The 26,419-nt window shown below is 41.4% G+C and overlaps 1 protein-coding gene across 1 annotated transcript in view; it reads right to left on the bottom strand.

Annotated features, from left to right (window-relative positions):
* The window catches only part of Wrn (WRN RecQ like helicase), a 135,206-nt gene that overhangs the window by 48,338 nt on the left and 60,449 nt on the right, over positions 1 to 26,419 (bottom strand). The window contains exons 16-22 of the mRNA XM_032918546.1: positions 26,060 to 26,142; positions 22,889 to 22,995; positions 14,094 to 14,281; positions 11,619 to 11,793; positions 8,139 to 8,320; positions 3,473 to 3,574; positions 2,443 to 2,535 (exon numbers count right to left, since the gene is read on the bottom strand). Of these exons, the coding sequence (XP_032774437.1) occupies positions 2,443 to 2,535; positions 3,473 to 3,574; positions 8,139 to 8,320; positions 11,619 to 11,793; positions 14,094 to 14,281; positions 22,889 to 22,995; positions 26,060 to 26,142 (930 nt within the window). The remainder of the gene's footprint in view (positions 1 to 2,442; positions 2,536 to 3,472; positions 3,575 to 8,138; positions 8,321 to 11,618; positions 11,794 to 14,093; positions 14,282 to 22,888; positions 22,996 to 26,059; positions 26,143 to 26,419) is intronic.

Below are 26,419 nucleotides of genomic sequence, written 5' to 3'. Positions count from 1 at the left end.
CTTCTCCCTGCCTTTAACCTCTGCCAGGTCCCTGCAGACCGTCCCCTGCAGCTGTCTTTCAGAGTATGCACGTGCAGCCACTCCATAGAAACGGGGTGTTTCTTCATTTAAATGCTTGCTGGAATCTGTCATTGAAGCCACATGGGCTAGAGAGTTCTCTTTTCAGAGGTTTTAAAGGAAGAACTCAATCCTTTTAATGGTTAAGAGTCAACTGCTTACATTTCACTTCATGTAAACTGGCTTGCTCTGAGCGAGAGCTCTCTTTGTCCCCTCTGATGCTGTTCCCTCTGTCACTTTGTCAGCATGGGGTCTGCACTGAAATTCCACCCCCAACTCCACCCCCTCCTCGCAGTCTTGGGAATAATGAACCTGTGAGCTCGCTGCCTCCTCCACGGATCTCTATGCACTTCTATTTATTATGCCCTTCCTGTTCCTTTCCCTCATTTGCCTGTTTCTCAAAGTGAATGCTTAGTTATGAGTTCGAAACAAGTGCTCCTTCATGTTGCATTAACACTGTAAATTACCTTTGCAGAATCATACTAGCTGTATCCCAGGCGTTCTATATTCTTAGTCATCAGTCAGAACGTTTTCTGATTGGCTGTAAGCCTTGACTCACAGGTTCTTTAGAGGCGTATTGTTTGTTTTTTTAAGCATAAATGGAAAATGCCCTTATTTATTTAACTTGTTTCTTACCCCTTAAGTATTCACATTAATACATCTTATAGTATATGTGAAATATGACACCATGTGAGTTATGCAAAGTATACTAAAGAGCAAGTCAAATAGCAAAGGACCTAACAGTTTTGGAAATGTTACTCAACCCTCTCTTTTTTTCTGCTTTATTGATCTGGCCAAAGTATAAATGCCTGGAAACAAAAGATAGAATTTTCAGTATTTCCCCATGCAGCCTGAGGTGATGACACAGAAAGGAGAAGCCCCTACAGTAACAGCAGAAGTGACAGTGACCACACTGTCTTCTGGGCAAGAATGTCTAGGCCCACTCCCTTGGGGAGAAGGCTGGGCCAGCCTGCAGTGGAGAAAACCACCTTCCCGATAATGATAATGTGAGACCGACAGGAGGACTGCTGCTACTTGGCTTCTAAGGGTTTGGAGATTTCTCTTTTCTTCACACTGCTGCATATTTGATTCAAATAGAATACTTCTTCACTTGTCAAAGTCTGCTTGATGACTCCGCAGAAAGCACGAGTGCATAAGCGGCCATTGGAATGAATGGCTGAAATGCTTTCGAGAAATTAATTCGATCTGGTTTGCCGATACCCTTGTCATTCCTTCATCTCCTCATAGATTCAGTGGTGGGGGTTGGGGACTTTGGGGTTGGTCATGCTTGCTGCTGAGTCTTACTCTTGCTTTTGTCCTCATTATCTTGAGGCGCAGTCTCACTGTGGGACCGAGGTTCCTTTTGAGATCCCTTGCATGGCAGGCTGCTCCCAGACTCTGGGTCTCCCGTCTGAACCTGCAGGCCTGGCTCATTTTTGTCCACTAACTCTATTGGCCAGTAAGCAGATGTTGATGTCACCAAATACACGTGGGTCTCTGCTCCCCACTTTGCTTCTGTAGTTCTTATGTGCAGGCTGTGCACAATGTCTTCTGGGTTGTATGGCTTGCACGTATGGGGCTGCTGTGTGCTCAGAATAATCCAGATCCACAGCAAACAAATTTGTAGATGTGAATACTATTTATGATCAGATGAATTTAAAGATGGAAATTATGCTCAATAATTACCCTCTTTGGGTTGATGGCCTTATTAGCAAAAAACAGGCTAGGCAATGACTTTTATTTCAACGCTGTAACCTCGGCACTTGGCTGATGCAGTGTCCAGACCAAAACTTGCCTGCAAGTTTTAAGATTTGCCACCACATCAGTGCCCATCGTCTTCCCTTCTTTTCCTGTTCTTTCCATCTCAGCCCTCCCTCCCCATCTCTCTCTCGCTCTCTCTGGCTCTATCCTCGGTGCCATTCCTCTGGAGAACCCTGACACTTCATCAGTGTCCTGCTTTACTCCTGATAACATGCTTTGCTCCAAAGTCCCTACCACTAAGTACTAAAATAGTAACTTAAGTCTTCTTTTGTTTAGTGTTTTTGCAGTGTTTTATATTTCGTTAAATTTAAAGTATGCATAATTGTACTTGCCCTTATGGTAAACATCAAGTAGAATGCTTTTCAAATCACTTTTGATAATCTATGTCTTCCTTAATGATTTTTTTAGGCTATTCATAGTTAAAAGCAACTATTGACTAACTAGGCCTACCGTTGTATGACTTTATTGTATAAAAGTAAACCTCTTCACTTTTTTTTAAATAAAGTAACTATGTCATTTTTAAAAAACTAAAATACCTATATCAAACAGAAATCTAAGGAAGCAGAATTTGAAGAGAAAGAGAATCAACAGTTTCTAGAAGGTTCATCAGGAGGAAATTTTTACCTGGGCCTGCAATTATCACAGCATTTTTCAGTTCCCATAATGGCCAAGGAGGCCTTCTGTAGTCGTTTGTCCTCAAAATGGGACAAGATGATTCTGATGAAGAGAAAATTTTAAATTAAAGAACAAATATAGGTGTGCTAACCCCACCACCCAAGATGACGCGATAGGACCATTACTGCACAAACTGAGTCATCATTACTTCTTCTTAATCTATTGAACACAAATAAACATGCCCTAAACTTCAGCATGTATACAGCAAATATTCCTTAAAAACACTTTAAACTAACTTTTTAAAAGTGTCATCTAAAGACCTATGCTTCTAATTGATAAAAGCAAATAATACATACTGTCACCTACATCGACTGGAATGATACATACTGTCGCCTACAGTGACTGGAATGATACATACTGTTGCCTACATTGATTGGAATGATTCGTACTGTCGCCCACAGTGACTGGAATGATACATACTGTTGCCTACATCGACTGGAATGATATGTACTGTCATCTACAGTGACTGGAATGATACATACTGTTGCCTACATTGACTGGAATGATTCGTACTGTCGCCCACAGTGACTGGAATGATACATACTGTTGCCTACATCGACTGGAATGATATGTACTGTCATCTACAGTGACTGGAATGATACATACTGTTGCCTACATCGACCTGGAATGATACGTACATGTCGTCTACAGTGACTGAATGATATGTACTGTTGCCTACATCGACTGGAATGATATGTACTGTCGTCTACAGTGACTGGAATGATACATACTGTTGCCTACATCGACCGGAGTGATACGTACTGTCGTCTATAGTGACTGGAATGATATGTACTGTTGCCTACATCGACTGGAATGATATGTACTGTCGTCTACAGTGACTGGAATCATACATACTGTTGTGTACAGTGACTGGAATGATAAATACTGTCACTTACAGTGACTGGAATGATACCTACAGTCACCTACAGTGACTGGAATAACACGTACTGTCACCCACAGTGACTGGAATGATACGTACTGTCGCCTACATCGACTGGAATGAAGGTATTTCTCCATCTTTACCATCATCTTTAATTTATGTAACCGGAACTTTTCATTGTGGATCTCAATAAGGCGATTCCTGCCAATTGAAAAATCACAAGCATATTTAAAATTATACTGTCAATTTTATTATCTTGCTTTTAATAACCCCTGCAATCCCCACTGCATCACCATAAAAACTATTTCTACCCCCAAAATGCCTGTGTTCTTTCCAACCATGCCCTTGACAAGAGAGTTCCATTGATAACTTTGAAGGTTTCCATTTTGATTTACAGACCTCATTCATCACAGTTTCTAGTAAGCCTTCTAATACATGGATCCTGGACTTTTCACAGAAAATTCATCTTTTATTTTAATGGATGTTTTCTGAGAAAACTGAAATATCTATGTAAGGAAAACTGAACGAGGCTCATTACTCCCTAGGACCCTTCATCTCCATCACTCCAGTGTGAATCTCCATCCCCATCACTCCAGTGTGAACCTTCATCCCCTCACTCCAGTGTGAACCTTCATCTCCCACTCCAGTGTGAACCTTCATCCCCATCACTCCAGTGTGAACCTTCATCCCCCTCACTCCAGTGTGAACCTTCATCCCCCCTCACTCCAGTGTGAACCTTTATCCCCTCACTCCAGTGGGAACCTTCATCCCCCCTCACTCCAGTGTGAACCTTTATCCCCTCACTCCAGTGGAACGTGTGAACCTTCATCCCCTCACTCCAGTGTGAACCTTCATCCCCCTCACTCCAGTGTGAACCTTTATCCCCTCACTCCAGTGTGAACCTTCATCCCCTCACTCCAGTGTGAACCTTCATCCCCATCACTCCAGTGCGAACCTTCATCCCCCTCACTCCAGTGTGAACCTTCATCCCCCCTCACTCCAATGTGAACCTTCCCCCTCTCCAGTGTGAACCTTCATCCCCTCACTCCAGTGTGAACCTTCATCCCCCTCACTCCAGTGCGAACCTTCATCCCCCTCACTCCAGTGTGACCTTTAATCCCCATCACTCCAGTGTGCGAACCTTCATCCCCCTCACTCCAGTGCGAACCTTCATCCCCCTCACTCCAGTGTGACCTTTAATCCCCATCACTCCAGTGCGAACCTTTATTGCCTCACTCCAGTGTGAACCTTCATCCCCCCACTCCAGTGTGAACCTTCATCCCCTCCCCAGTGTGAACCTTCATCCCCCCACTCCATCCCCCCCTCACTCCAGTGTGAACCTTCATCCCCTCACTCCAGTGTGAACCTTCATCCCCTCACTTCCCCCTCACTCCAGTGTGAACCTTCATCTCCATCACTCCAGTGTGAACCTTCATCCCCTCACTCCAGTGTGAACCTTCATCCCCTCACTCCAGTGAGAGCCTTCATCCCCCTCACTCCAGTGTGAACCTTCATCCCCCCTCACTCCAGTGTGAACCTTCATCCCCTCACTCCAGTGTGAACCTTCATCCCCTCACTCCAGTGTGAACCTTCATCCCCCTCACTCCAGTGTGAACCTTCATCCCCTCACTCCAGTGTGACCTTTAATCCCCATCACTCCAGTGCGAACCTTCATCCCCCTCACTCCAGTGTGCACATTCACCCCTGTTACTCCAGTCTGAACCTTTATCTATTCCTACTGACTTTTCAGAGGACAGCTCAGTCCTCCAAAGCTGTCCCTCTATATGGTAGGGCACTTGAGGACAATAGTAAACTGAGTTTTTACCTTGATGAGTTGTAATGAACTTTTTTGGTCACAATAATGTTGTTTATAACTGTGAAATAACAGTAACAGTATGTTTGTTTATATCGTTAAACATCAGTGCTGCTGTAATCATCACAACTGCTACTTTCTAGTCTCCTGTGACCAAATTCCATGAATTTCAAATATCAGGCCATGAACTATTCCAGGCAGTGTTGCACATCTTTTCAAGAATCAAAACAATCTGCATGAGGTGAATTTCAGATACTGCAACATACATTCTGATTTAATATACAAGAATGAAATAATAAAACTAAACCACATCATTATGGACTTCACTCACTGATGTTTGCAATAGCCACCCTTCTGATTAATCAAATACATAATTACTACATTACTACATACATAATTACTAAATTACTACATAATTCTCTAGTCTAGAAAATCCGAATGTACAAATATCCATTATTCAAAGATGTGTTCTCAATGGGCAGCACCACTCATAGGTATAGTTTTCTCCCAACACCCAAAACCAAAATCACTAACTCCTGTGAGGTCCAATCTCATACATACTTAATAGATTTGTAAAAAGTCAGTTTCATTTAGTTTCCTCGTCCTTCTGAGATAGAATGAACCAGAAACAAGGCCTACACTCAGAACTGGATTTTAGCAGATTTGCTTGGGATGAAACCTATTTATTTGATTTTATCCATTTTCATTTACATGTTCACTTCATTTGAGGAAAAGAAACTCGGCTAAATATTTATTACTTTATTTTTCTTCTGCTACTATTAGATGAGTAATACAACTCACCTCACAAAAAACCCCACAAATCTGAACAATCCTAAAATCATTGAGAGAAATCAAAGATTTATTAAATTGAGATTATCCTCCCAATTCTTCACTCTGAAACAAAAGATGGCAGTAGCGATGGGGTGTGACTACAAATACAATAAATATAGCCATCGGGACACTGCCTTGATATGGCGCTGCGGGAAGACACAGAGTCACGCAGTGAAGGAACATAAAGTGATAGAAGGTTCGCTGAGGACATGGCTCTACACGTGCTGTCTAGCATGAGTGAGGGCCAGATTGGATGCCCAGCATCACAGAACTAACAAATAAGCAGACACTAGTTAGTTAAAGCCACTGCATGATCACTCCATGATCACTCACACAGGTTCTTCCCTTACCACAGAGTTTTACCATGTGACACACTAAAGCTTTGCTAATTACAGTGACCCTTACAGCTGAGACCCAGCAACCTACTGTTTTCTTCTGGTTCAACATCTTGATGTGCAAACTCACCCTTAATCCTTGCTCTATCCCGTTTATCCTTCTACACGTTTTCTCCTTTGTCTCTGATACAGAGTAGCCTATCTGTGCTAAAAGATCGAGTGTTTCGGCTCTGCGCCCACTGATTCAGCACTTGGGAGTCGGTCAACCCCAAGTGAAGCCCCAATCAGGCTTGCAGAAGTACACCTGCCCTAAACATCGACACATTTTTCTTGTCATTATTCCCTAACCATTACAGTGTAAAACTAAATATTTACACATCATTTACTTTACAATAGATGTGAGGAAGGAAGGAAGTATGTAGGAGAATGCACAGCCCGTATACAAATACTATGTTGTTTTGTATAAGAGCCTTGAGCATAGTGAGATTTGGGGGGTGGTGTATCTTAAGGGACCCAGAACCAGTCACCATGGATACTAAGTAACAATTGCATGGGTATTCTGGCACAACTATTATTTCCTGATCAATCTTAATGAGATAAACCACTCAGCATATCTTTCAGGACCCACATAAACCATAACCACATCTACTGGTGAGACTGCATTATACAACTCAGGCCGATAATGTTTCCAGCATGCTAGCATAATGCACAAATAAAATAAGATCTGGCCTTAACCAAGTGATATTTGATATATTCCAAATTTAATAGAAGTTTGCATAGATATGTTCTATCCAACTTACTTTAAATTAGTTTTTAAAAGCCTTGGTAAAGACTCGGGGTGCCTGGCTCGGCGGCTAAGAATGCTTGCTTTCAGGGGAGCAGAGTTCAGCTCTACGAGTTACAAAGTAACATATACTGACTATTCCTAGAACGATCTTATATTTTATAACAAACCTTTTCACTTAGCTAACCCCACTCTTTTAGCTCCCACTGCCTAGCTTACTCATCAGCCTGAGAAGCACTTGAAAGGTCTTTTATGTCGGCAGGTTCACTGCACGAGCTGCACTGGCTTCTTTTCCTGCTTCCCCATAGATAACTGGTAAATAGTGTCCCTGCGATTTTGGAAAATGAAGCTGTTAGTTCTAATATAATCTGACAGAATGTAAGTGACAATTTCATTAGTATTTAAGTGGGAAGTTTCCCTTTTCCTGAATTTAGACCATGAATACGCTATTTTGTGACAGCACGCTGTCAGTCCACGGTTACGTGATTAGGCATTATCAACAAGGTGGTTTTCACTCTTTGAGCAGCGGCGTGCACTTATGGAACTAAACACGGAAACAACAGTAAAGACACTTGAACAAGAATTGGATATGTCTTTTAGAACAAGCACCACTATAGCACTGGGAGGAAAAGCAAAATACACGGTACCTACTTAAATAACACTGAAGCCATAAACACTGGAGCCATAGAACACTGGGGCCAGATCACCCACGGACTTAAAGTGTGAGAGCTGCTCACTTCTGTACAGCAGGGCAGCACGTCACACGGCCTATATGCTATACATCCAGATAGAGTCCCGAGCTCGTTAACTCCAGCGGGCTCCCCTATGTAATGAGACTTAACAAAAACATTCTTCAGGGACACTCTGTTGGCTTTGCTCACTTTTCAGCGGCGACCCCCTTTAAACACACTTGCAGATCACTTGACATTTTGGACACTCCCTCAGGTACTTTCTTGGGAAGGAAAAAGGGAATTTGTAAGGGGAAAGGGATAAGCATTTTACCTAGTTGTGTTAAAGTCTGCTGGAGCCCAGAGCAAGTGACAGGAACTCTGAAGTCCATCACGGCCAGCTCTTCCGATTTCCTGGTAATAGGACTCCATTTCCTTGGGAGCGCCGTAGTGAATAACTTTGCGAATGTCGGCTTTATTAATGCCCATTCCAAAGGCTATAGTAGCTACAACACACTGGGAATGAACAACAATGCAGTCAAAATCACACTTCGACTAACTAAAACCTACGAAATCAAACTGTAACTGCTCACCAGTGTAAAACTAAATCAAATGAAACTTTACTTACATACAGACTAAAACATAACCTATCCAAGTACAGATTAAAAGTTAGTGACCATAAATTGTGATTTCTGTTCATCTCTATAAGAAGGAGCAAATAAAGGAGTTTCTCCGGATACCCAAAGCTATGGGAAACAGTTACTATAGTAAGTAAAGTTTTTGTATTATTACCAAGTTTCAAGTGTCCTCTCCTGGTGAGAGAGTGCATCATTCTAAGGATAATATCAGTCATTACTGCCAAGTGAAATGCAGCCAATGAGGCATCGTTAAGATGGGTCAGTACCAAGAGCATAAAACTGTCAAATGACCAATGTGAAGGAACCTACCAAAATAAAGTTTATACAGTTGGGGAAAACTCACAGGAGAACTAGGGATGAGTACGCAGAAAAAAAATCTTTAATAATAAGAATATAAAAAATATGTGCAAGAACCATAACCATGTGTTATGAGGATTAAAGGTAAGATGCTTAAGTTGGCAACCATAAAATGGCTAACCAGAGTTAAGATCTAAACCAACAGGGAAAAAAAAGAGGTCCAGGGCTGCAGACATGGGAGGGTAAGGCTGGTGAAGTTTCAGCATTTTTAATGGGAAATCAGTAGAGAATCATAAAAACTGACAAAAACTAAGATAGATCATAAGCAAATTATGTCAGGGTAGAGCAATAAACACCTCCAGAGTCAGAGCGAAGGCTTGGGAGACAGGAGGGGACAAGATGTCTCATTGAAGACACAACAGTAAAATGTAATGATGTTAGCAGCGTATGTTCTAGGACCGTCCAGGAGAATGACAGGAAGGAGAAGGGAGGAACAGAGGAAAGGAAAACAACAGAAGATCCTAAACAAACCAGACACGCAAAGGATGGGGGGGAGAGTGGGGATGACGGCACAGGTGTGGACAGTGAAAGCGGTGGGTGAAGAAGCCAGTTCAATCAAGCTAGCAGTTAATAACCAATGGAATTCGCAGCTTCATTGGGTTAGTTTTTCATCTGATGTTAACTAATCTATTAACCAGATTTCCAAACTACACCTATTCACTTTTCAGATATAAATGAAGGCTATTTTACCAAATAAGTCATTCATCATTTCATTAAAAAAGAAAAATCCGCCTTAAACTGGCAAATGTAGGAAGGATGAAACTAAGGGCTGGGATAAAATTTGAGAACAGTTATAAACACAATGGAAGGCTAATGGACATGGAACGCCACAGAAAGGAAATTCCCTTTGTGTCTAAAATTACACAATAGAAATGGTGCTAAGCCTCAGTCCATGTGAGGAGCTGCAGAGGTCGCCTCTGTGCCTGCCATACAATAAAATCCACTCTAAGAAGGGAGGAGAGTATCTGCTTAGAAATCATCACACTTCTCAATTCAGTAGGCACTCAACAAACAACAAAAAGTCCCAGACGATTGAGTCCAGACAATCCTACACTGATGATAGCATGTATTTCACCGTGCTAAGAAAGGGAAAGGTCCTGAAACGCATGTGAAGCTTTTGAACTTGGACCAGGAAGGATTCTACAGGACCAGCTGTTAGAGAAACCACAATCTGATGCTGGCAACTATTCTAGCTAATATAAACTTTAACTTTTATAATATGGATTCATATTACTGACTTTCTGCATTAGGAAGAGAAAATACAGCAGGGCATGCACAAATACAGATAGGTAGGTGGGTAGGTAGGAAGGTAGGTAGATAGATAAGCTTCACAAATTAACTGTAATGAAAGATCACTGAAGATTTTTTAAAGCCATCTTTTAAACCATTAATGCTTCGATCAAAGTATACATTGGCAGTGTGGTGGTTTGAATGAGAATGGCCCGCATTGGTTCCTATGTTTGAATATTATTGATCCATAGGTGGTAGAACTTTTTGAGAATTAGAAGTGTGTCCGTGTTGGAAAGGGTGGGCTTTAAGGCTGGCTTTGAAATTTCAAAAGCTCATAGCATCCTGGCTAGCTCTCCGCATGGTGCTTAGGCTGTCAGCTCCTGCTCCAGCACCGTGCTCCAGCACCGTGCTCCAGCTCTGTGCTCCAGCACCATGCTCCAGCTCCTGCTCCAGCACCGTGCTCCAGCACCGTGCTCCAGCTCCTGCTCCAGCTCCTGCTCTAGCACCGTGTTCCAGCTCCTCCTCCAGCACCGTGCTCCAGCACCTGCTCCAGCTCCTGCTCCAGCACCGTGCTCCAGCTCCTGCTCCAGCTCCTGCTCCAGCACCATGCTCCAGCACCGTGCTCCAGCTCCTGCTCCAGCACCGTGCTCCAGCACCATGCTCCAGCTCCTGCTCCAGCACCGTGCTCCAGCACCGTGCTCTCCTTCTCCAGCACCGTGCTCCAGCTCCTTCTCCAGCACCATGCCTACCTCCGTGCTACATACTCTCCACAGTGACCACAGGCCCCTCCCGAAACTGGAGGCCCCAGCAAACCACTTCTTCTGTAAGCTGCCTTGGTCAGTAGCACAACAGAAGAGTACCTAAGACAGTCAGTAAGCCAGACACATACAACACAGTACCCTATTGCTGAAGTGGGAAATATTAATAAATCTGCACAAAAACCTCTCATAAGCCCTAGAGCTGTTCCTCCCATTGGAAAGGACAGGAAGGATGACAATAGATGCTTTCGGGTGGGAGGTGAGCACCATTACCCATGGATGCTTCTCATCTTTAAGCTGCCCGACCACCCAACACAGCCTTCCCGTGAGGGTCTAACCTTCTCTCAGTGTCCCATGACTGTGCCATTCCTACTGCCCACCTTCCCCTCCAACCACTCCAAACTACTTCCTCTCTGAGCCCAGGCTATACTCATGTGACAGTGTGTTTGTACTTGCTGCTCCTTCCTGGGGCTCTACAGCTAATCCCTTTGCCCTTGTCACCTTTGCCCTCATTACCTACTGACCTGGTAAACTTGACATACTTAAACTGTCCTCAAATCTCATCTTCCTCGATAGTCACTCATTACAAAACCTACTTTGACAGAGCTAGAGTTGCCTCTCTGTGTGGCTCAGTAACCGATCCTATTTGCTATGTGTGTTAAGCTGTAGGGTTTAGTACATCCATTTTTACTATACAGTGATTACCCTTATCAGAATAGTGACACTGTGCTTAATACAACAATTTTGTTTAAAAAAAACTGGTGCATAAATGTTTGACAGATGTGTATACTTGCCATGAAGAATTCAAAGAAAGATGGTGGGTCCACGTACCTGGATTTCATCTCTCAGGAACCTATGATGAATGTCCTTCCTTTCGCTAATTTTCATGCCGGCGTGGTACGCCTGGCAGGCTACATTCAGTTTCCCAAGTTCAACAGTAACTTGTTCTGTCATTTTTCTTGAAGGACAATAGATGATGGTTGGACCTTCGAATTCCCAGGCAGAACTGTGGAGAAGGTGGGGAAGAGGTAGAGAGATGGAGAAAGCAAACGCACCCGTTACATGTGTGTTTCATCGTAGTTTAGGGTTCGTCTTTCATAATCTTTGCCTTCTACTAACTAAAAGTCTTAAAGAAGTCGGCAGACGAAAAAACACTTCAACTCCTGAAACTCTAAAACCTTCTGGAAAGAAAATGTGGAAATGTAGTGTATGAATGCAAAATTCTGGCATTTGATATTGGCCCAAATTAAAGTTAAAACCAGAAATGATTTTGTTTTAGAAAAAAATTGATTTTAAAACTACAAGGTATAGATACAAATATGTCTAGAAAGTTGGCACAATAGATTAGTCTTTTCTTGTTTAAGAGATAAGAGAATATTGCATTGTTGCATAAAATATTATATAAGATTGAAAGATAAAATTTTACTCCAAGGTTTAAGGCTGTGTCTGCAGATGATAAACCTAGAAGTTATCTGTGGAATACATCAAGTAGCACCAAGGAGATAGATGTGTTATGAGAGATTATAGAAATCTGGGCTCAAAATTTATCTCCACCACCAGGATTTATATAAATATGAGAATGTATTCGCACGAGATATTATAAGGCAAACAATGCCAAATGGGAAAACACAGTATCACAAAAAGAAGATTGAAGAAGGCACTTTTTTAAAAATATTTATTTTATCTTCAGACACACCAGAAGAGGGCATCAGATCTCATTACAGATGGTTGTGAGCCCCCATGTGGTTGCTGGGAATTGAACTCAGAACCTTTGGAAGAACAGTCAGTGCTTTTAATCGTTGAGTCATCTTCCCCCGGGGAAGGCACTTTAATATATATATATGAAAGAAGAGGCTTGCTATAAAAAATAACCATAGATATTAAAAATAATGTGCATCGGGTTGGGGATTTAGCTCAGTGGTAGAGCGCTTGCCTAGCAAGCACAAGGCCTGGGTTCGGTCCCCAGCTCCGAAAAAAAGAAAAGAAAAAAAAATAATAATGTGCATCGAAAAGAACCAAAGGTCAGAGGTTAGGTAATGATGTGACTACAGAAACATCCAGTTTAGAAGCCTGTAACAAGAGAACTTGTCCCTTTACTGGGAAAGGGACATGTAACTACAGATTCAAGGGCTCAGCTCGAGCAGCAAAGCACGATCAGTACGCTCTGCCCTAGTCAGAACAGCAAGCATTGCTCAGGTGCTGCTTAAAGTACTCCCTAACACCCACAGCGAAATCTAGCCCTTTCTTAACCTAGGATCCGGCTTTCCATTCTCATCCTTTCTGGAAGAGGAAAACCCTGACAACACTCTATGTTCTTACTTACATGGATTTAGGTTGTACTGGTATTGGTGGGAGAAAATTATGTTGCACTATTCAGAATACTTCACATAATGAAAATACCAGTGTTTCACTCAGCAGGCAGGACAGAGGACATGGCATTATAAGGGTTCTTAGTATACAAAATGAAACAAAATGTATTTTCCAAAACAAATCTTAATGGACAGCCCGTCAGTAAAATACAGACGTACATAGGCACTTCCTTATGTTAGAGGACTTAACTAGATCGCCGGTATAGAGCATCTAGGAGTCCTTGGAACAGTACAGACTCCATACAGACTATTTTTAAAAGTCCCTCCAACAGAGAGAGATCATCTAATCAGTAAGGCAGACAGAACTCATAAGAAGAGCTCGTGTCATTTGTTCATTTAGTTGTAAATTATTAAAAGCATATGTCCTATTCGAATAACTGTATCAGAAGAATTAGCTCTTGCCCACACCTCCTCCGCCCTTACAAAATATAAATGCTTCGAACACCATGCGAGAGTGGACCAGCAGAGGGTAAGGCCAGTGGTCAGAGAAAACTGGAGCAAAGCAATGGCTCCTGGCTGTGACAGGACCACTGCACTCATGGACTCCAAGTAGTTATGGCCGTCTGCACTAGACCAAGCCCCACGCCTGACTGAGGGATGCACTGTAGACAGCTGGTAGCTTCTGGGAGAGGAAGAGTAGCTTCCCCTAGCGGTACAGCTCCTGACTAGCTGTCCACACAGTCGTGCACTCCCTGTACCCAGAGCATATGGACAGCACACAGGAGAACTGGTGTGTTAGTTACGAATGAAAGATGGTGAGAAGCTGGGTGCAGTGCAGAGGTAGAGTGGACCTGGGACACGTTGCGAGGGTAACAAGGGGTGAATATAATCAAACTGCTCTACGAAATCCTAACGGAACTAATATACATCAAAAAAAGAGATAGAAAAAGTAAAATAACTCCTTTAAAAGTAACGTCCTCTATTGTTCTACGTTCACCTTGTCTTTCGGACGAGAAATGGCTTTAGATCCTGAAGTATGTTCCCTGTTTTTCGTTCAACTTCTAAGTAGAGATTGGGTCGGTCAAACCCAGTGCAGGTGATGTGAGGGTCTTTCAAGTTCAAGCACCGTATAATGTCTTCCCGGATGGAAGAGCTCGCAGTAGCAGAGAGGGCAATGACTGGAACCTGGGTGAAATACAATACAAACGGATTTTTAAAAGGCAGGAAGCTCATTGATTTTCACTGTCTTCTGACAAACTAACAGTCATGACCATATAGGAATTATGTCCAAGACACTCAGGCTATCGTTTTGCTTTATTCGAGCATTTACTTCCTTTTGTCACGTTGGCGAGGGAACCCAGGACCTTGGGCATGCTTAGTGAATTCTCTACCACTGAGCTGCATGCCCTAAGGAAAGAGAAAAGTGTTTTTAAAAGAGAAAAGTTATCTTCTACTTAATTAATCAAACACTAAATCCGTAAGATTTCAATGCGATTTATCTTGTCCCACTAAATTAAAACTACTTATTAGCCATTTATATATTAGTGCTCATAGAGGCAGAGATTATATCTTTTTTTAATAATCTGCAACTCACAGTACATACGCTCTGGCAGGGTTATAAATTTAATAACCTAGCCACGTAAATCAATTCATCTTTTATTTCATTTTCGTCATAATTATATTGGCATCTGGCTTTTCAGCTGTGGAAGAGAGTCTTCCAACACCCCTGGCAACCTCTCTTCGGTCTTACTGAGTTCTCAATGCCATCCTGGATATACCAAATATGTACAAAGGAGACACGTGTGACTACCTGATTCTTTAAGCAATCAACTCATAGGCTGTTTCCTAGCAGTTCTCGAATGGGCGAGCAGCAGGGTCAGCAGACACAATAGGTAGCAGGAAATATACAATTTCATTCAGAAATTCACAGGTAGGCGAGCAAAGTAACTCCCATGTAATTGTTTTATATTTGTATCACTATTACAATGGGGATACACCCAACCATGGTACCATTTCATTATCAGAAAAAAAGGGTTGGGGATTTAGCTCAGTGGTAGAGTGCTTGTCTAGCAAGCGTAAGGCCCTGGGTTTGGTCTTTAGCTCCGAGAAAAAAAAAGAAAAGAAAAAAAGGCTGTCTTAAAATTTATTTCTAAGTCATTGGCTATTCTATCGCTAAGAATTCAATTTTATTTAAAATATTTTGTTACCTGTTACAGACAGAGGAAACAGCATCCTAATAAAATTATTCAAACATAATACTGTGACTACCTCATAAACTAATTAAAGCATTTATCTTCTATCTAATTATAAATGCATGTGCAGTTTGCTATTTTGCAAAGAAATATGTATACAATTTGACTTAAATTAAAACAAAATACAGTCTCTTAGGGAATATGTATGACCAAAGTATATTATATACATTATGGAAATATAATAAAACTCATTATTTTAAACAATATAAATTAATAAAAATGAAAATGTCCAATATAAAATAAATACTACCAATAAAAATATAGATTCAGACAAAACTTCAAGCATTATTTAATTTTTGTTGGCTTAGAAAAATAAAGCTTATTTTCAGCCATATACAAAAAGGAACAGTTAAGGGGCTGAAGGCATGGATCAGTGGGAAAATACTAGCCTGTCAAGACCCTGGGTTTGGTCCTCGGCAGTAAATTAATTAAGAAACAGCTAGTCTTACAATTAAAATAACTTAATTAGACTAAAACTTATCCAAAGACGTACAAAAATAAACCAATTCAATGAAACCAAGTAATTAGGATCATTTTTTTTTGTATTGTCTATTTTTAAATTTGTGAAACCACTTAAAAATGTAACTCCACATTAATCTTCTGGTTAATAATCAGACTGGTTCTCTATGTTGGGAATGTACATTTAGTGATTAAGTCATGCAAAGCCCTGTTTTTGAAGAACTCAGATTCTCTAATCAAGCATTACAACTGTTGATTAGTGGTCGATATAAAATACTGTAACAGATATAAAAGCCTGACGATAAGGACTCCTGGGTTAGAGGACCCTGTCAGGGGTGGCAACACACTTCTGTGATCCCAGCACTCAGGAGAGTGAAGAAAAGGAGAAAAGTTGGAGTTTGCCCCCCAGCTACACAGTGAAACCCTGTCTAAAAAAAATCGAAAAACTAAAACTAAAAAACAAAAAAGAACACCAGTTACTAGATGTGGGACCGTGCTGTTTAACCCCTAAGTTGCTGTGTCTCGCCTCCGTAAAATGGCTATATGTCAAACCACAAATATCAAACGAGACAGAATATCAAAACATGCTAAGTGGGTTGGCACAGTTGGAAGCGTTTGTTATATAAACATAAAGACCTAAATTCACACACACACACACACACACACACACACACACACACACACATATATATATATGCGCCAGGGACCAGCCTTGGCTGAGGGCGGGTGGGGACCACAGAAGAGTGGATATAAGAGCTGTGAAGGGAAGGAAGGATCAGACATGAGAGACAGGACAGAGAGGAAGCACATCTCGGTATGGCTTTTCCTTCTCTGACAACTTTTGTCTCTTTCAAGCTTTATTTATACATAAAATCATTTCCTCAGAAATTGTATTCATTGATTATATATCTTTTCAGAATACATTTTCTTCTATCATCTTCCTTGACTACATAAGAAGATTGAGAGATCAACAAAGATGGCAAACGGTAATTTTTTTTAAATTGGGAGGGGTTTTCTGACTAGACAAATCCTAACAGAGCTATAACACTCGCAAACAGCAATTTAACTAAAAATTAACATTACGATAAAATCAATTTTCTTTAAACTCAGTATCTTCTTCCTTCAGATTGGTGTCGTAAGCCTTGTGGTCACAGAAATGCTGGACAGGTTGCCTCTATTTGAATTTGATTCTGTTTCAGTTTGGCATAAGATTAACAGGTCATGGTTAGTTCCTACCACCTATTATATCCAAATATTGGCTTTCTATGAAAGTTCAATCTTCAACCCTTATTTAATTCTTCCTTCCCTTCCTCGGTATTTCCTTTATATTTGACATAAGACCACTGTCCTTTCTCTTTGATTCTTAGAATATTGGGCAGCCCCTTTGCTTTAGCAACAGTTTGGTGTCAGTACTGCAAGCTGGCATTTCAACTGTGTGTCACAACACCCAGACATATGTATGCACATATGTATGTACATATGGCAATGCCAAGGGTCCTGAAGGCGCTGTTTGACAAAGCTCCAGTGCTCGCACCCCCTGGACCGACCCTTCACTGCCCTGGTGGATATTTGCTGCTCACCTTTTGCTACACTTATATTTCTCACTGTCAGAGGCCTGGCTCCGAAAGCTAGAGCCGGGATAACAAAGAACTGATGTAAAACAAGAATGGAATTAATGAAAGTTCCCTGGGAAAATTATGCAGAAAATTGAGTCTTCCTGAGAACTTATCAGTTAAATAAACATTCATATCACGACAATGTGTGTTATTAGTAAGTTCGAGGTAGGGGATTTGAGAAGGGTTATTAAGGAAACTTTACTGATCAGAACTTTGCTTAAGCAAAGGGGCTGAACAAAATTTTAAGAATCAAAGGAAAAGGGTGGTGGTTTTATGCCAAATCTAAAAGAAATATAGAGGCCCCTGGGGCTCCCTGGCCAGCCAGTCCATCCCACTTGGCTACCTCCAGGCCAGTGAAAGATCCTGTCTCTGGAAGACAATGTGGATTGTACCCGAGGAACAACGCCCGAGAATGGCCTATAGCCTTCATACACACATGGACTCCACACATGTGTATCTGAACATGACACACATGAAATATGTACAAAAACATGCTAAGTGCTTAATGTTACTCAGAGTATAGAGCCAGCACTTACAAAGGTTCCATTATAACTGCTACAGCCACAAAATAGTGGAGGAGATTCCTTTCTGCATGGAAATTTAAATGGTGGAAAATTTCAAATGCTAGCACATTCCCCACTGACTCTGACAAGGGCTCGACTTAAGAAAAAGTGAAATGAGAGTCTGAGCTACATGGTTGCCAGATCTTTTAGTAAAAACGTCCAATTTTCTTATAAGGTCCTCAGTCAAGCAGGCTGCTAGCAGAAAAAAAAAAATTGTAAGCTCACTACAACATTCCAAAGACACAGTAAGGAATATTGTTATTACAACTAAAAAGTAGAATAAAAAACAACAGTTATGAAAATTAATATGAATGGAACAGATCCTCAGAAGTTTCCATTTTAAAATGTGAAAATAAGTCAAAAGGACAATTTAAACAGCCGAACCAGTATGGAGAAATGGACCCATATATCCTCATTTGACTGCTCCTTCCAGGTCGCCTTTGGGCTACAGCACAATTATAAATAGTCTAGCCTGTTTAACTTTGAGAAGAGAACCGGTCACATGCTGAATTACACTGGTGTCTACTAATATCAAGTTCTTAGCACAAGGAATTTGCTCTTGTGCTAAATCAGGTTGGCCAGCCTTGATGTCCTTGGTAAGAGACACCAGTTGTTGACAAAGCAAGCCACAAAACCTAATAAATATAAATATAATGCAGATTAATCTTACGGTGCTGGACATTAGGTGAATCTCAATTATACAATCCATGAAACAAAGGCTGAGAGAAAATATAACTATCCTTTTTCTAAATTGGATCCTGTAACTACTTTACTCTCTGCCTGATGCAATTTTAGTTACTCTCTTATTCCGGTTACTTGGTGTCTATCATTCCAATCTTCTCAATTGGTCCTCATGACAAATTAATAGGAGGAGTCGATATACCTCATGGTCTGCCAAAATATGTCCCCCTGGTTATATACAAATTCGAAGGCTATGCAGAACGTTCCCCTGGCTGTTCCTTTTGTGATTCCTTCCAAATGGACTCTTCATGCTAATCATTTGGTGATTTTGAGCATTTTTAGCTTTGCTTTACTAATTTGGTATAGTGAATCCAACAGTAATCCCAGCATAACAGGATCAAAACAGTAAGATCAAGGTGACTAAGGAAACTAATATCCACCAGGTGGCGTTTCTTACCACCGCCTAACAGAGTCAGTCCTTAAAAACACAGGGGAAAAGGATCTTCAGCCACTGCTGGGGGAACAAACCTGCCAAGACTCGTAACTGTAGAAATATGCTGTTTCATCACTGGGAGAATTGGAAACGAGCTCATTATGTCCAGAGTTAGATATAATAAAATATTTAATTCCACCTGAAGAGTATTCGAGGACCGCTTAAAATATTTAACACTCCCTTAACACAATTCTAGAATCAAAGGCCTAAGCAAGGATTACAAAAGCAGCCTTCTTCATTTCCAATCCCACAGCTCTCTCTGTCTCATTAAACCAGTGGGAGCCAGTCCTTCAGAGCAGTGCTCAATGACTTGCCCTGTGGGAACAGTGACCTGCCCTGTGGGACCAGTGACCTGCCCTGTGGGAACACCTTCACCTGCCCCGCCCCCCATGTACGGACCATGCTATAGGCGCTATTCATCTTTCTGTATGGCCTGCGCCATTCCACACATAATGTATAATTTATTTCTATTGCTTCTACTTTCCTGGATGCAGATCTCAACTCCTTCACTGGACTATGAGCTACCTAAGGGCAGAGAATATAGCTTGTCTCTTTCAAGTCATTTGCGTTGAAATCAGCACAGTGTACTGTGGTATAGCTATTTATTACCCAACTCATTTATAACACCTATATAGGGAAGTTACTTCGCTAATCCCCAGCTTTCTGGACAGAATTAATTGATTGATTCATGTAACTATTGAACAACCGCTATGAGCCAGACAGACACTACCCTGCTTTTGTAAACCAAAAGGAAAAGAAAAGCTCCCTCTTGGTCTGGTTTAGATACAAATTGCCTCATCTGGGTGTGGAAGGGTGAATCTCCAGGTAATAGACCCAACCCCCGAGAGGTGATTGGATAATGACGGCTATGAGCTGACCCGGTGGTTTAGTTCGGTGATGGATTCCATTAAGAACCTGATGCCGTCACTTTGGAATGAAAGTGCAAGACGACATAACACAAACCTCAGTGAGGTGTGGTAGCGTCAGTCCGTGCCTTCCTTGGGTGAATACGGCATACTGCACGGAAGACACAGAACCACGGGACAGATTCAGAAGGATCGCCTAGAACGCGCTATTGAAATCGACTGAGGATGGAAAACAAGAGGCTGCTGAAACAGCCCACATGAAGGATGGTGTAGGCTGGCACCATGGATGTGGCAGCGATCAAGACAGAAGTGATTAGCATCTGTGTAGCCGTGGAAGATCACTCACAGGATTTCCTTATGGGTGAAATGTATGGTGCAGAGTGGTCAAGAGAAAAGCATTACCAGGCAGAGTGGTACACACTTGCAACCCAGGCACTGGGGACACCGAGGCAGGGGAATCTCTTATTTAGTCATGGCTGCAGAGCAAAACTCTCTGGTGCTGCTATTAAAAAAAGGTAAGCAAGTCTGAGGGAAAAGTGGTGAGTGTGGGGAGAACATCAGGAGTCAGTTTTGGATGGGGTAAGTTTGAGATACCTATTAGGAACCCAAGTAGAAAGCAAGCCCTTACGTTGCAATTACATGTATACACGTAGCCTATAAATTTCCTATAATGTGTGTGATTTATATCCAATAAAACTGCTAAAACAAAATGTAGTGCTGGCAAGTAGGCAGGGGAACTCAGTCACCTCTTGGTGGGACAAATCCAAGTTGTAAATCTGTGCGTTCACCATAATTGGATGGTATTTGAGCACAGAAGAGAGAAAGTCCAAAGCAGTGTACCAGGCATCCCAACCTTAATAAAACACCAAGGTACAAAGGAACAGAAAAGAGTTGAGAAGGGCAGGCTGGGAAAGAAAGAAAACAAGGGAAACGTGCTGTCCTTTGACAACTGAAGAAATGTGATGGTATTAATGGCTGACTTAACGTTAACTGAGATCAAAGTGTCTGACCCCAGGCCAGACACACACATAGATCTCAAAGTACATTCGTTTGCTACTGTTGTTGACTTGTTTCCTTAATCACTGCTGAATCAAATCTTTATGAGACAACCCAAACAGAAAAAAAGTAATTTAAACATAGTAATTTGCTATTGATGTGTAAGATTGATGATTGATGAAACTCAGTCAGACAATCTCCCAGAAAGGATAAAAACTTTCAATGTTTTCCTTGGTTTAACCCATTTAACTGTGAAGATTGTGCACACTGTCTTTCTATCACCAGGACCTAAATATATAAATACAGGCCACTTCGTTAATTCAATCAAAATTAATACAGCAGACTAGAGATCAAAACAAACAAACAAACAAAAACCCCCAAATCCAACATAACAAAAACAAAACCCAAAATGTGCCACAAACACATTCAAAAGATTTTCAACAAAGAGGCAATAGCAATTAAGTAGATAAAAGCCCTCTTTTCACCCAGTTGTGGGGAGGGGTGGGCTTCCTGTGTCTTCTCTGTCTTATAGTGTGGGATCAGGCACCTGTCACTGTACTTGTCTTCACAAAATGGTACTGCCAGTCTAGAGAGTAGCACTGGGGTCTTCCTAAAAATGAAGCCAGCACGTCCCATAGGAACCAGAACCCACGATCCTGCCACTTATTTCAGAAAACTAAAAGTTATGTTCACAAGCCCTCTCCATCCACTATGCACCCGCCCCCTCCATCCACTACACACCCACCCCCCTTATCTACTATGCACCCACCCCTCCAACCACAGTGGCTTTTTCTAATTTCAGATTCCTGTAATCACCCAGTCTGAATATACTAAATGAAAAATTATACAAAAAAAAAAAAAACCCACAACATATGTTCCTTTATCTTTCCCCCAAGACAGGACAGCCTCAGGCTGTCCTGGCACTCACTCCATAAACCAGGCTCACAGAGATCCACCTACCCCTGCCTTCTGAGTGCTGGGATTCAAGGTATGTGCCATCAGCCCCCTGCACTGTAGTCTCAATGATGTCACCCCATTCTCCCCTTGGTCCAGAGTATCCACACAACTCATGCTCTCCCCCAATAGCTATTCACTAACCATCTCAGTTACCAGACACACAGTCAAGCTAAGAAGTGCTTGGGGTTAGGTGCTGCAAACCCTGCTTACTCAAGATCCACAGGGTCAAGGATAAGGATTGTGGTCGCTTTTGTTAATATACTGTCATAGATATTCGTGCTAAAAACTCTTCCCCTGTGCACAATTTACACTGAAGGGGTGTTTCCAGGCATCCATGGGTTCTTGGAACTGTATCCCCTGTCACTAAGGAATGGTAACTGCCATTTTTAACTGGTATATTCAATACTTGTTTTCCAGCTCTTGTCTCAGGGAAGAGCATCCAACCTGTGCCCTGACAGTAGGAATGTGACACAAGACAAAGTTGCACACAAACTTAAAACACTGAGACATCTTTGTAATGTTTTCGAGTAACACAATTTTATGGTTCTTGAGTGTGAACCTTGTAGATGACACCGGAGTAGCTCAATGTCAAAGGTTGGACGTTCCTGTTATTAATAATAATTAATTATAATTATTATTCCTTAATAAGCTACATGCCAACTTCAAAAGGAAGCCAACATTAGAATTTTTAAAACTAAATAAGCCCCCCTTGCTCACATCTGATACCCTTCCCTTTTATAGAGAAGTCTTGAGCTGTCTGGACACGACCCAGTCCTGGAAAGTACTTGATGAAAATGTCACTTCGAGACAGTGAAGTGGGGTTGGGGGTTTAGCCTGGTGGCAGAAACACTGGGGTCATCCTCAGCTGGGATGGGTGGGGCGGGGGGCACCAGATCTGGCAAAGCTTACCAGTGGGAGTGCTGTCTTCAGAGAGCCCAGAGTCCTGAATGAACTTCTAAAGTCGTGACCCCACTCAGAAATGCAGTGAGCCTCATCCACAGCAATGAGTGTGATACCTACATGAGAGAAAATATGCAGGGAAAACTAAGGTTCAAAAGGAAAAATGCCATCTAAGTCAATATTGTTTTGTTCCTATTAGAATGTATGCCTTACAAAAAGTACAAGCCAAATCGGAGTATCTGGTTCAAACATACACGTCGATAAGAAGCATAAATAACACCAGATAACATCAAATCTCATAAGTCAGAATAGGAAGCAAGACAAGAAATGAATAGAAGAGGTTAACATAAAGGAAATATTTACGTCGTAATTCAAACAACACGCTCAGCTTTCATCACTCCTCCTCAAAGACATAAATTGCTTACTATTACTTTGTCCCAAAATTATCACTTATAAAGCATCTGCAATGATGTCCCTTCAAAAGAACTGTTCTATTTCTTTTTGGCAATAGCGTTAATCTTATCTCATAGATTAGCTATCCACGGAGACAAACAGTCAGCACATTTCTACTGAGATGAAGCACGCCATTATCCACCACCGAGCACATATCCTATTGCAGGAAGCCCCTCTGAAATGCCAATAACTGAAGACAAGATGACACGCACATTGTCTGACATGAAACGGTTTGGGGAGAACTAATTCCCGCCCTGTGCAAAGGGGGTAGGAAAAAGCGACATCACCCTCCACTCTGCCCCACACCATACACTAAAACCAGATCAATGGTGTCTTAATGCATTTTAAAGGGTTTCGTTACATAATTACCTATCAAAACATCTTCAGACATTTCAAAGGACTGACTGCTGATGCCTTTACCCTTATCAAATTAATACTTTTAAGAGGAAAATAGCCTTTGTTATTTGCTAATGTATTCTACCAGTGAGGTGATTTAAAACACGTGCTGCGGAATTAGATTCCCTGTGTACAAAGCCGTGAGCAAGTTACAAATCGTTTCAGTTCTCAGTTTCCTCAAAACTACAATGGGGAGCTCATGAGAAGGCTCAGGGGGTAAAAGTGTGAGCACCTGAGTTCAACCCTCAGAAACCACAGAGAGAACTGACTCCACTGCTATCTGACCTCTACAAACACACTGTGGTATTACACACACACACACACACAAACACAATGACCACCACCGTCATAACAACCATCACCACAACATCAGCACCAGCAGCATCGTAAGTAAAAATAATACACAGTAGGTAGTAACAGCACCTGACACTTCTTACTACTCTACGGTTAAATTAGAACACTCACATAAAATACTCAGGTAAGGTCTGGTACCCAAAAAGACCTTAATAAAAACATATGTCAACTGTTATTACTACATGGCCGTTATGATTTAAAGCCCTTGTAGCACATGCATGTAATTCCAGGACGAGGAATTCTTGAGCCATGAAGAAAGTTCAAGACTTGCCTGGACTATAGGAGGCCCTATCTAAATCAGAAAATTAAATCAAACCTTTCCCAGATAACCAAAATACACTTGACCTCAAGGATCTCACAATTCAGAAGAGGAAACAAAAGAAACAATGGGAAGTCGTTGAGATTATGCGCTACACCGACACCCTCAGACTACTAGAAGGAAAAGCAAAGAAGCCAATGTTGACTTTAAACCACTGACTGAGTGGGGAAACGCCGGTGTCATTCGTACATGTACTCTGAATGTAGAAATTAAAAAGGCTAGATTCTAAGTGAAAGGAGTTAGAAGCCTTCAGCTGCAGGTCTGACGAGCAGTTCGCAGAGTTGAACTCTGACCTGCACACTTAGTTCAGACACGCCACTTTGAATGCCAAAGTTCAAATGTCTTCCCAGGTCCTGTACATATTTCATTTAGGCATCTGTCATTCAAGTCTCGTTCCCAAAGTTAAAAGACAATTACAACTGCACCTGGGAAGGTACTGCCATATAAAACTATGCTTGCTGTTACTGTTAGAGATCCAGACTCCTTAAAGACATGTAACATTTACCGAAAAATGACAAATCTGATTAGTTAAATGTCAGAGTACTGAACAAATACCATCCCGAGGACATTCATTTTTGTAGGCATTTTACAGTTCCCTGCAAACAAAAGCCAGTGGGAAATATTTAAAAAATAATTTTCATTTTGCTTATCCCTTTTTCTAAATCACCCAGAGAAAATATTTTCACCTATTAAAAACAAATAATTCTGCTCTAGGGATGAAAAAACTTATACATGTTATCTGGTTTTGTTTGCTTGCTTGTGTGTATGTTTTTTAAAGCAGAAGGGAGGTCAGACTATCTGATCTTCCTGAATCATCCTAAACTGATTCAGGAAGGAAGGGGGAGGGAAGGAGGGAAGGAGGGAGGGAGGGAGGGAGGGAGGGAGGGAGGACCCTAGCTTATATCGAGTTAACATTCAACTAGCCAGTCCAGTTACAATACTGATAAGTTAACCTATATGAAATTACTTAATACCTAGTTCTTAAAAAACAGTCCTACAGATTGGGAAAACAATTTAATCTGATAGGCTGGATAATTCAAATGAAGTTTTCCAGTGTGGATGGCATTTGTTTCCTTTGGAGCTCTTAGCTGAATCTGACCACACCTCCACCACCAAAAACAACAACAACAACAACAACAACAACAACAACAACAACAACAAAAACAATGTTTCAACATGAACACCGTCAGAGCATTTGACTAATTTTATATTTAGATTGTCTAAGAAGTAAGCTGTTTCAACAGCATTATTCTAAAGTGTGGAGGGCGATTATTATGAACCAGAGTAGGGAACCACTACACTGATTTCACTAGACTCAGAATATGAAACAAGACAAATCCCAGACTCTAGGAGTCGGCGTTCAGCCAACAGCACAGAACAGACAACTGTGAGCACAGTAAGAGCAGAGAAATCTCAAAAGAGTTGACAGCGTGACAGGGATGCATGCACGCTCGTATAATAATACAACATTAACCCTGGAGTCCCACCTCCATGGAATGAGGATCTATCCAGTATTACAAAGTGGGACAAACATCAAATTGGTCAGAGGTTTCCTAGAGGAGCAAATGTTTGAAATAAGCCTTTAACAAAATTGGAATCTAGTCTCCAACCATGCCTGGGTTACTTTGTACTCACCCAAGTCCTATTTCATTACTTACCAATATTAGAGTCAAGTTGCTGGAGTAGGTCCAAGTTACCAGAACAGAACTCTGGAGTTATGTAGATGATCCTATATCTGCCTCTGTAAAGACAAATAAAACAGAAACAGAAATTGAAATAGAGAAAAAAAAGGCAGCCAATGAGTAACAACATCATACTGATTCTAAAATCCAAAGGAATGTTATGTATACATATTCAGATTTTCACTAAATCAAGGTAAAATATAGCGATCCCTATCATGGGACATTCAATAGCTGGAATTATGAGCCAAATTATAGTTTCTAACAGTCCAGTCCCAAAACAAAATACCCAAGTTAAACGATCAAGACTTTATAAACTTTGCCTGTTATCCAAAACCA

This window comes from Rattus rattus, chromosome 13 (assembly GCF_011064425.1).
Source record: "Rattus rattus isolate New Zealand chromosome 13, Rrattus_CSIRO_v1, whole genome shotgun sequence".
Classification (NCBI taxonomy): domain Eukaryota; kingdom Metazoa; phylum Chordata; class Mammalia; order Rodentia; family Muridae; genus Rattus; species Rattus rattus.
The sequence above is the reverse complement of the archived record's forward strand: the minus strand, read 5'-3'. Positions and strand labels throughout refer to the sequence as shown.